The sequence below is a fragment of the Suricata suricatta genome, chromosome 7 (genome assembly GCF_006229205.1).
Source record: "Suricata suricatta isolate VVHF042 chromosome 7, meerkat_22Aug2017_6uvM2_HiC, whole genome shotgun sequence".
In the NCBI taxonomy this organism is placed as follows: Eukaryota; Metazoa; Chordata; class Mammalia; order Carnivora; family Herpestidae; genus Suricata; species Suricata suricatta.
The window spans coordinates 60,750,513-60,763,162 of NC_043706.1; the positions used below are offsets into that span (position 1 = coordinate 60,750,513).

The 12,650-nt window shown below is 35.2% G+C and overlaps 1 protein-coding gene across 1 annotated transcript in view; it reads left to right on the forward strand.

Moving 5' to 3' along the window:
• COL19A1 (collagen type XIX alpha 1 chain) overlaps positions 1-12,650 on the forward strand; it is a 309,028-nt gene that overhangs the window by 91,223 nt on the left and 205,155 nt on the right. The window contains exons 10-11 of the mRNA XM_029943181.1: positions 531-575; positions 2,940-2,984. Coding sequence (XP_029799041.1) covers positions 531-575; positions 2,940-2,984 — 90 coding nt within the window. The remainder of the gene's footprint in view (positions 1-530; positions 576-2,939; positions 2,985-12,650) is intronic.

Below are 12,650 nucleotides of genomic sequence, written 5' to 3' on the forward strand. Positions count from 1 at the left end.
TTAAGCAGGCTGTGTTGTAGCTTATGAACAAGTAATATATTGTATCATTTATCTTGAATGTATCGTAGATAAGCTGCTATATAACAATCGCCACTTCAGATAGCTGTGAAATTAGGTGATTAACTAGCTGTTACTTAACCTTTTATTTATTTATTTTGAAAGAGAGAGAGAGAGGCAGAGAGAGAGAGAGACAGAGAGAATCTGAAGCGGGCTCCATCCTGCCAGTGCAGAGCCTGGGGCAGGGTTCATTTTCACGAACCACAACCTGAGCCAGAATCAAGAGTCAGACACTTAACTGACAGCCCACCCAGGCGCCCGAAGACTATTTTCTTATTTTGTAAAAGTGAAGTACTAATATCTGTGGTTGTAAGATAAGGAGGGATAGATGAAAAGCCCCTGAATGTGGTAGATGTTCAGTATTAGGCTACCTTTCCCCACAATGCTAGAACTAATTCTTCAAGATTGCAAACATGTCTTTATTTGTTTGTTTTTTTGTAGCTAAAAATATTTATTTTCTATACATCTTTTAGGGTGAAAATGGTTTACATGGAGCTCCAGGCTTACCTGGTCAAAAGGTAAAGAGTTTTTGAATGTTTTATATAAGTTAAGAGTTTAACATCTTAATAATTAAATATGTGCATAGTAGAGTGAGGACTTAAAAAGTTTATTTGATGAAACTTAATTCTCTGAAAGACTCTTAGAAAGCCACTAATCGGTCTTTCATAGAGAACCCATGGAAGTAATCCCTTCTCAAAGGAATCATTCTAGGAGAGAGCTTTATCAGAGAGCTTTAGCAACATGCTTCTCTAGAGAAGTCAATAATCATGCTTTCTGGCGGCCAGTGTAGTTTACAGAGCTGCCCTAGATGTGTTTTCACTGTCTAATAGAGTCTAAAATGAAGAGAGGAACAATTTTTACCACCTTTGACTGTATTTGGCTCTTTCTTATTTATCTTCTTTTTGTATATCCCAGGTTGGCGAAACATAATAGTTACACTGACATAAAATATTAACTGTTAACAAAGATGCTACAACTAATCTCTTCAAAAAATATCTCCCAGAATAACAAACTTATAATAAATAAAGATTTTTGCCTTGACTAGGCTGCTTGTTTCTGTGCTTACCTATCTCTCTCTTTACCAAGGTGAACTTCACTCATATCCTTTCATTGTCACAGATCTCTTTCTCCTCCTGGAAAGGAGTGTGACCAGCATTGCTGGAAGCACAGAGACTGGTCTATTCCAGTTTCCTGGAGGAATGGGGAGGCACTTCAGGTGGGGCCAGCTGTCATGATACCACTCAGATAATCTCACCACAGGGGAGAGCATTACTAATGCAATATTAGATGCCCACCCAGGCCAACCATATCATTTCTATGCTCTGGAAGTTTTACAGGTCTTAACAACAAGATGTCAGAAGTTACTCTTGCATCTAGGTTTTTCTCTGTAGCTAAAAATTACCATTAAAAAAAAGATGTGCATTTATTTATAGGTACAGTATTTGAAAAACCTTCCCTTACTTGGCTTGATAAAGATAATAAGATTGAACTGGCAGAGATAAAATGGCAAGCTTCTGAATTTCTTCACAGCAACTCTAGACAAAACCCATTGATATAGCATGTGCTGCATCTGTGAGTTGAGTTGCAAGCCAAGGGATGTGCAGATTTATCTGCTGGGAAATAGTTTTGGACTTTCCAGCAGCTGTTTGTGGTGGCTGCATCATGCTGACATGGTGACTGATGTGCTGGGGGGTGTAGCAGCTTCAGTGTCAGCTTGAATTAACAGATCAAGTTAAAGTCTATATTTTAAGAAAAATAGTTGAATAAAGATAGACCATATATTCGGCGGCACATATGCCCAAATACTAACCTATTGTCTTTCCTGGTACCCTTTTTAAGGGCAAATGAAGTAGAAATAACAATTTAATCATATATGTATATGTGTACATATATACACATATACATATATTTGATTACACATATTATTTATAATATACACACAGAGACTATACTTCTAGTAAAAACCTGGCAGTGCACTTCTAACATGAATTTTAATTGTATAAAGTGTCACCTTGTTGTAGCATTACAGAAAAATACTGGAGATAAAACCCCTTCATCCCTTGTCTCTGTGCACTCGGGAAATATTTCATTTACTGGGCACATCTTGTGGGTGGAGAGGTGAGGATGACCTATATTCGTCATTCACTTGCTGGCTGTGGTGTCTGGAGTGGCAGGCATGTACTTGGCATTCAATGAATATTTGTTTGAATGTATGAATCAAACATCAGTACTATAAATATCTGTGGAATTATGTGGGAAAACGAGCTTGTCAGGTCAGAGAGGGTTTTAGTTGAGGAAAGGAGACCTACACCTTTTGGAATAATTATCATGGTTGAAACCCAGCAGTCCTACAAGTGCCAATCCCCCTTCTGTGACTGAGAGGCAGGAGACTGAGGGGCAGGTAAAGAACATGTATGGCTCAGCGGTCAGAGCTGGAGCCAGGACTCGGGTTTCAAACCTGAACTCTCATTCATCACACTGCTCCCACTGGAATGGTATTCCATAGAAGTCAGCATGAGAAGGCTTTTGTACTAGATCTAGTGAAATAAATAGTAATAATAATAATAGCAATAATGGCTAACTTAGTGCTGGGTACTATGTTGATGCATTCAATTCTCAAAACACCTCCGAGAAAGGTGCAGTAATGGAGAAATTCAGGTTTACGTAGATGACATTGCATTGAATGTGCTATAGTGAAGCTCTAGCTTGTACTTTTTAGTATTTAGACATCTTTAAATTTTGTCTAAGTTAATATTGGTTAAAATATTTACACATTGGAAATGGTTTTTATTTGTAGTTATTGGAAATATTATTATTGTAATAATTGTGTATGTTAAAAGTAGTGTTCCTATTATTATATATGCCATAATTCTCTTCTACAGGGAGAGCAAGGTTTTGAAGGCAGCAAAGGAGAAATTGGTGAAAAGGTAAATATCTCTCATTACATAAACATCTATAAAAATAAACTGTTCATGAAAATAAACTGTATTCATGAAAATGTTCATGAAAATGAAAGTCTCTTAGACTTTCTATATCCAGAATTCAGTAATTTTTAGAAAAAATTGAAAATATTTATTTCACTTAAAGTAGACTTAATATATTGGTGATTTTCAGAAATCTTTCTAAACTTGTTTGGACAGTAATTTTATCTAGATATTTCTTACCAAATGCATTTCATTGATATATAAATGATTAAAACATTTATTAAGCATTATATTTGTGTGCTATCACATCCCTGATGCACTAACTGTCTAAGTCTTTAAATAAATGTTTTGCTTACATGTACACCTGGTATATCAGTGGAATTTTTCCTGAGGAAATGAGTAAGAGAACTGTGATAGGGTCAAACAGAAAACAGATGGGAAAATAGAATGGTTTGAAAGAGTTAAAATAAAGGGATGGTTTATTTTTATTTTTTAAAGTTTATTTTTATTACTTATTTTGAGAGAGCACAATCAGGGGTGGGGCAGAGAGAAGGAGCTCCAGAATCCCAAGCAGACTCCACACCATCAGTGCAGAGCCCAATGTGGGAGTCAAACTCACAAACTGTGATCATGACCTAAGAATCAAGAATCGGATGCTTAACCTGAGTTGGATGCTTAACCAAATGTGCCACTCAGGTGCCCATGAAGGGATGGATTAAAAGGGAGGGCAGGGTGTAGAAAAACCACAGAGATTGTGCAATATCCCAGATTGGGTTGTAATAAATTCCTTAAACTCTACAAGTTCACCAGACTCAGAAGCAAGGAAAACTGTGGATAGAGCTCCAGATTGGTGCTGAGGGAAACAGTTAACAACCCGATATTTAAGCAATCTTTGTTTTACAAATTTACTGCCTTCTACTGAAAGTACAGAGAATAGAAGTGCCTTAGTCATCCAAAATTTCCCTCCAGACAATCATTTGAGTCCTTCTGCATTTCATAAGTCCAGTTTTATTTTTAAATAGAACAAAAACAGTACCATTCCTTTGTTTCATAAAATGTCATGTAATTGGACAGCCAGAATAAGGGAATGGGGAGAGATACTCTCAAATTAGACAGTATTGCCTATATTTAGTTTTCTGGACTGTGATCAGTTATTTGCTTTTTCCATAAGTATTTTAAATAGAACAAGCATCTATAATAATTGTAAGACAAATTATACATGATGTAAGCTACTTGCTAATTACTTTTCCTCATAGAACTGTGAGTAAAAGGACCTTATAATAATCATAATTGAGGAGAATTCCATTAAATGATTACTATTTTTTAAAAAGTGGATTTCTCTTCTTAGGAGTCTTTTGAATATTTTTGTTTTAGAATGGCAGTCCTTTAAATAAATGTTTCCGTTCCTGTTTTATTAATGGGAGTTTACCTGTAGGAATAAGTGAGAATAAGCAAGGAAAGACAAATTCTCTGTCATTTTATATCACCATGTCACTAAAATCTTAGTGGCTATTTTGATATTTTATGAACATAATTGGTATTATTCAGTAATAGATTCTCATAGGCTATGAAGTATAGAAAACTGTTCAATGTGTTTGGTGTCAAAGATTTCCCTTCTAATTCCTCATATATATTAACAATTGCCTTCAAATAGTTTCACTGTGAGGTGAAAATATTTATGGAGAATGATGAAGATAACAGGAAGAAATAAAGTATCAAATAGAAAAGACTATATGAGAATGAGAATTATAATTCAAATGGCTTATAGCCAAACAAAATTAACATAATAACCCATATAATAAAAACATATTCTGCTTTATTTTTACCAAATAGCAAATGTTTGGGTTTTTTCAGTGTTGCATGTTACATAATCTGACCTACGACCACATGTATTTTTCCATAAGATAAATAATTAATGTCAACTTTTCACTTCTAGATTAGAAACCGTGTTTCTAGATGAACTAAATAAGTATGTGAAACACTCATTTCCATGTGATACAAGCATGAAATTCTTGCACTACTTAAAACGTAATTTGTTTTCTGAACAAAGACTACTTTCTGTATTTGTTTTTAATTTTTTTTATTGAAGTGTGTGTGAGCATCCCAGTTGGGTGGGGGCAGGTGGGGGTGGTGAGAGAACTCACCTGAGGCAGAACAAAAGAGATAAAGGTTTATTGAATACACTGCAAAGGAGCAGAGGGCAGAACCGCAAAGGACAGAGTTTCCATGAGGAGGTGGTGAGAGGCTATAGTTATAAAGTGCAGTAAGGGAGGATGGGGACATAGAGGGTTGTTAACCTTTTTGGTAATCTTAGGAACTGTGTCTGGTTCTAAGTAGCCCATTGGTTGGTTAGGACCTATGGCTTAATGAGCCTGTTTGCATTCAGCTCGGTAGTCACTGTGGGGCCTCTTGCCTTGCTCAAATTTCCACTACTCAAGCCTGTGGCCTGAAAGCAGCCCCTAGAGTTGACATGCAGTGTTATATTAGTTGCAGGTGTCCAATGTAGTGATTCAACAAGTCTGTACCTGGTGATATGCTCACCTCAAGTGTAACTACGATCTGTCACCCTACAACTCGATTACAATACCATTGACTTTAGTTTCCATGCTACACCTTTCATCCCGTGACTTACGTGTTTCACGCAAGCCGGTACATCCCATTCCCCTACACCCATTTTGCCCATTCCCCCACCCCCTAAAAGATAATTTAAATTGAATTTTAATTCTTGTGGAAGATTATATGTTTATAATAAGACTTACCTTTCCTCTTTAATCATCTTATTGTGGCCTTTACTGTGTTTACAATCTGACTGTTTTGGATGACACAATTCACTAGGTGTAAAACAGAAGAATTCAGGAAGTTGTTATTGTTCAGAGATGTCCTACCTATCAAGGGCACATGGCTATCAGTTGAACAAGAAAACATATATCAACTGTCAAAGAGAAAATGCTATGTGATGATCTTCAGGTATCTTCATAGTGATGATACCACTATATGGTATTTCTTTTTTTTTAAGTTGATTTATTTTTTGGGAGAGAGAGACACACACACACACAGAATCTAAAGCAGGCTTCAGGCTTTAAGCTGTCAGCACAGAACCCAACATGGGGCTTGAACTTACAGACCGGGAGGACCTTCAACTGAGCCAAAGTTGGATGCGTAACTGACTAAGCCACCCTGGCACCCCTCACTATGTGGTATTTCTATAATCCAGTATAAGTCAAGCAGAGAAACCTGCTGTTTTCCTTTATGGCTACAATTCTAGCTTCCAAGCCAGTTTAACTCTTGAGCCAGACTGACCAAATGGTTTCTCAGCATGTCCTATGTGGTATCCTTAGGCCAGAGAAGAATTCAAGAAATGTGAACAAGTAGAGAGGACCTCATTTGAAAGTATATGCCTGGGTCTGTAGCAACTTCTGATAGGGAAGAAACTCCTTTCTTACTTGAGCAGGAACAATTCAGCCAAATCAGTCCTAAGTGAAAATCATTAGAAGGACTGATTCTTTCTCACATTACTTAATGCTGGCAGGGCTCTCCCTGAAGAAAGCTATTTTCATGTTCACTATTCTCTGGTTTAACATTTAGATGTATATGAATGAACCCATCCCACTGCCCCATTGCCTGTTGTCAAAAGCAAGTGAGCAGCACTCAAGGATCCTTTGACTCTTAACAGCATGCCTTATGAGACAGGAGGGGAGAGGTCTATATTCTGACTGGGGAACAGACCCACAGCTGGGGTCTGTGTTCTGGTTTCTCCATTTCTTTAGGAGTGCTCCTAAGCATCCCTTCTTTTGGGGCTTGCAGGGTTTTTTTCTGAGCTACTACTAGTGAACAAATGGAGAATCCACTCCTGAGGTGACAGTTACCCCTGTACTATGTCAGGCTTCCTGGCAGTGATACAAGCCAAACTCTTCTTCAATGACCAAATACAAAAACATGAACTAAGTTCCGACCATCATATTACAAGAAAAGCAACTTAGCAGAGGTCTGTTAAAGTGATCTTTATTCCTAAACCCTGGACCTAGGTTTTTACTTTAGGTCTTTGTCAAAATAGAGATATTATTAGGTTACATTTATGAAAAGAAGAAGCAAAAAGAAAAGCAAATGTAAATGTCTGCTTCATTCTAGTTCTTAATATTTTTTAAGTAATTGCTTCAAATCATGTGATGCTGTTTGCTTTTAGCCATTCTTTTATGTTGTCATTCAAACCCTAACAGTTTTTTGTTTAGTTTAGTTTAGTTTAGTGCTTTTTGTCCTTGAGAGAGAGCACAAGCAGGGGAGGAAGGGCAGAGGGAGAAGTAGAGACAGAGAATCTTAAGCAGGCTTCATGCCCAGCATGGAGCCTGACTTGGAGCTCAATCTCACAGCCATGATCATGACCTGAGCTGAAATCAAGAGTCAGATACTTGGGGCCCGTGGGTGGCTTAGTCAATTAAACATCCTACTTCAGTTCAGGACATGATCTCATGGTTCCTGAGTTTGAGCGCCGCATTGGGCTCTGTGCTGACAGCTCAGAGCTTGGAGCCTGCTTAAGATTTTGTGTCTCCCTCTCTCTCTGCCCCTCCCCCACTTGCACTCTGTCTCTCAAAATAAACAAACATTAAAAATAATTTGAAAAGAAAAGAAACGCTTAACTGACTGAGCCACCCAGGCACCCCAGACTTAGTTTAAAAATTGATTTTTTCACTGTTACACTCCATTCTGCCAATCTTTATTGTTAAATATCATTTGATTATGAGAGAAACATTCATTGGGGTAACTGCTATTGTGGCACGATTTTCCTGACATTTCCTCTATATTTTCTAGCTAAAATGTAGTCAATTTTGTTCATTCAGAATGACATTTAAGTTAACATGGGTACATATGTAGTGAATCTTTACAAGGACTGAGATGTTTCAGCTAGTGTGGAACTTTTCCATTTGATGAATTAGAATCATCTTATCCTTGAAGATTTCTTAAGTTTAGTGAAAAGAAAAAGGACAATCAAATGTTCTTTTTCTTATGAACCATCTGGCTCAGGGACCGTGGACAGTACCCAACATTTGACATTCTGTAGCCAAGAGTGTTCATGGGTAAGCCCGTTCTGACTTGTTATTTAAATGCATGACCATTACCTACTTGATCATCTTGATTACTGAGCTTTTCTTCCACTCTGAGTTAAACTAATAATAATAAATGCAACCACAAGATTAACAAATGCATATAGTTTCTGCTTTAATTCATCTCTTAAAACTTTGAGAAACTGGTTGCTGTAAATTTCAATGACTTGTGATTTTTATTGTCTTGTTACCAGAATGTTATCTCAGTACTGAAATACTAAGTGACATAAAATAGTTATTTAAATTGGGAAATTATGTTTAAATATTTATTACTCTGGTTTTATAGTTGTTGCAAATATTTTTCTGACAGAATCCACTGGAAAAACATCCAGTTGATCCCTAGTCTTAGTTGCTTTTTTTAACAACATATTGTTGTAGAATTCTGTATAAAATGTAATATTCAAATGAATAAAGCTATTAAAGTGTCTGTTCTAATGTTAGATAGAGTATGAGCCTACTTTACTACTCCAAAACTGCCTAGGGTTATTTATAATTAAACTATGCATCTAATCATTTATATTTCTTCAATAAGCAATTAACATCAGGTAATTTCCACATGATATAACTCAAATTTTTATAGTCCAGCTTAGAATAAAATATATATTTAGACCTACTGTTGATGTTATGTATGCTATAAAATCTTTTGCCTTTGATGGATGCTTTTGAATGCGTGATAGGAGGCATGAAAATTGCTTACTAGAAAATGTCCTTACTTACCTGTTTCATAGTTTAATCTGCCTGTTTTGGTTTCTAGCTAAGTAAATGTTAAGGAGCAGAAGCACTGAATTCATTTCCTGTTATTCTGTTGGTTTTTGTTTTCAGTATTAAAAATGTTTAAGCACCTGTGACATATAATATTTAGGCCTGATACATAAATGCTAGGCTAATGAAAATGATGGGCAATTTATTCAGTAGCATGTTACTGATTTATTTCTCATAGATTAATTTAAACTTCATACTCAACTCATAACAACCAAGGTTAGAAGTTGACAATTTTTATATGAGTACCACAAATAAATTATTTTGTCTACCAGTAAACAACTAAAATATTGACTTCTAGCATTAAGCATCATGAGATTGTGGTCAATCAGGCAATCAGTAGTAATAATTTGCTACTACAAACAACAATTATGGCTTCAAATAAATCAAGACCTTTTATACTGCAGGATATTTTCTCTTCATGTTGCTAAATTTTCATTCAATTGTTGGTATGGTAATTGCACATTGAACTTGAGTTGAGAACTCAGAAAGGTGGCTGTGATATTTTAACCATTTAAAATTTGTTAGAGAATGAGAAAAAGCCCAAGCCCAAGTAAATAACTCTGTGTAATATGCATAAACTATTTTTCAGAACATTCTGGGGGTAGCATGTAGGTCATTCAGCAGAAAACACACATTCCTAGTTTTTAGAGTACTACTCCAAAGAGAGGTTAGATTCAACATTTCGTTATGGAACTGATTGTGACCCATTATAGAATAAATGGGTTCCCATTTCTATGTTCCATCTTTGAGTCCAGCTCTGCCACGCTAGCTGTATGAATCTGGACATGCCCCTTGCTTTCTTTATCATCTTCTTCTCTTCTAGAAAATAAAGATAATTCCTACTTCATGAAATTGTTGTTGGAGTGAAATGAGTGCTTACTAAATAAAGGGTGCTCAATAAAATTTAATGTCCTCAACAGCCAAAATATGAAAAAATTAAAATATTGATATTTTGAGAAAAAATAGATTTGATATAATTATTAAATCCACTTTTTATTTTCCTAATACTACTTCCTAATTTTCCTTCTAAATAATTACAGAAAGACAAGAGGATATATTAGTTAGCTACTGGTGTGTAACATATCACCCAAAACTTACTGGCTTAAAACAACATTTATGTATTTAGTTCATAACTCTGTGGTTTAGCAGTTTAGACTGGGCTTAGCTCAGTGATTCTTTGGACTCAACTGATCTTGTCCAAGTTTTTTCATATTTCTCTTTTCAGCTGGCAGGTTTGCTGAGGGTGGCCAGTCTAGGATGGGTCTAATAGACAATGTCTCTACTCCAAATACTCTCTCACCCTCCAACATTATCCCAATCTTGTTCTCAAAGTTAAGGCAGGGGTCCTAAGAGAGCAAGCAGAAACATATAAGGCCTTTTAAGGCCCCCAGCTCAGAACTTGCAGGCCATCACTTCTACCACATTATATTGGCCAAAGCAAATCCCAAAATCAGCCCAAGTTCAAGGGCTGGGAAAATAGATGCCACTTTTTAATAATATAAGATGCAAAGTTATATTGCAAAGGGTATGAATATATGGAGGGGTAAAATGGGACCATTTTTGTGATAAATTGAATATAAATGAGATAAAATTTCATATTTTAATATAATAGTTAAACTCTTCTTCAGAGTAAAAAGGTTGAATAGACTTAGCAACTTTATTCTCCTTCTCCAGTGACTTACAGTATATTCTTAAAGTTATGTTTACACAGTGGGACTTGGAGACGGTGTCAATAGCTATTCTTACATTTGAAATGATAGAGGTGCTTTATGTGTAATAGGAAAATATTATAAAACTCTTAATTAGAATGGGAATAGAAAAATACAATATACCAAATTATTAAACCAAGGAATTACTAGGTACTTTTACATGGTCTCAAGTGTTTATTAATTTTAGCTAAAATATAATTGAGACCAGAACAACTGGAAAAAACAGGTCAGAGTTCAAATGTATTTTTAGAATTTAACTATTAAAGCTTTTTTGGCAATTATGCCTAGTATTTAAAAGTAAGACAAAAATGTTAAACACTGTTATTATAAATATAGCACTTTCCCATCATCACTAAAACAACTGTTGACATGTCACCTTACTTCCTATTAATTCTCTCTTGGTTCACCTTGTAAAATTCTACTGAACATCAGTGTGTTATGCAATTATTCTATTTACTTTGGTAACATGTAAGACTTCTAAAACTTTTAGGAAGGACTTATGTGTCTGATTTGACAGCTGACTCAAAAAATGAAGAGAACAGATGGAGTAGAATAATAACTATAATTTAAAAAATCACAGCAATTTATCTGTGGCCAATGCCAATTGGTATGGGAGTAACCATGCCAACTTACAATTAGCTATGGTAGCAGGCAGTTGGGAAGTGTAAGGGTAATCCCACAGCCAAGCTAGAGGCTTAATGTTAGTCGTTGCTGATTGTGTGTCATTTTCTTGATTTTTCACAGTGCTAGTGAATAACTCTAGATTATGTAGAATATGTTTAACCCTCTATTGCTGCATCTTTTAATAGTGGTTATAGAGAAAGTGAAATGTCAGAGAAAAGAGAGACATGAAAAGAGGAGAATAACCATAAAAGGGTGCAATATTCCATGAATATTAGTCTTTTAAAGTATTACTCTTAATGATTGCATAATATTTCACTATATGGAGATCTTTTATTGACTATTCCCTTGTTGTTGGAAATTTAAGCCTTTTAAATTTATTTTTGTTTAATTTTCTTTTAAATGTGTTTTAGGTAGTACATGTAATGCAGAATTAGCATGCTTTGGCAAGCATCTTTAAACATATCTCTTACTCTTTCTTTAGATGAGATTTCTGGAAATAGAATTATTGGGTTGATGAGTATGGAAATTTTTAAGATTCTTAATACATATATCAAATTACTTTTCTGAAAGTTTGTGTTTTTTAAATCAGTGTAAACATTCCAAAATAGTGGTTGCATCCTTATTCTACTCTAGTTAGCTTTCAGTATATTTTTTAATGTTAAAAACTTTTAATTACTAAATATTATTTCACTTTAAATTTCCATTTCTTTATTCCTTATACTTTAACTATATCACATTAAACATTCACACACACATGATAGCAAATCTGTCATACGCTATAAAATATTATTCTTATATTAAGGCTTGCCTTTAATGTTTATTGAATACTCATATGCAGAAATTGTAAATTTTTTGATTGACAGTTGGCCTTTCTTTTCTTAATTACTTATGTGTTTTGAAATTCTGTGCCTTCAAGAAATCAGTTAAATATACTCTCATATTTTCTTCTAGATTTGCCTTTACACATTGTAACCCTTTCTTTAACCTAATATTTATATTGGTGACTATTATAAGATGAAGATGAAACTTGGGGCGCCTGGGTGGCTCAGTCGGTTAAGCCTCCGGCTTCAGCTCAGGTCAGATCTCACGTTCGTGGGTTCGAGCCCCGCATCAGGCTCTGTGCTGACAGCTAGCTCAGAGCCTGGAGCCTGCTTCCAGTTCTGTGTCTCCTTCTCTCTCTGACCCTCCCCCTCTCATGCTCTGTCTCCCTCTGTATCAAAAATAAATAAAACATTAAAAAAAATTTTTAAAGATGAAACTTGACTTTTTCCTCAGTACTGAGGGAAATAATAATTTCCTGATAATAATATCCTTACATATTTGTTCATGATACTTTCTTTATCATGTACTAATTCATATATACTAATATTATTTTGGGGGGTATGCATTCTGGTTAATTATTGTATTACTGCCACATTATTTTAATTATTTTACTTATATATTTAACATCTATCACTGAAAATACAGTTTCATAT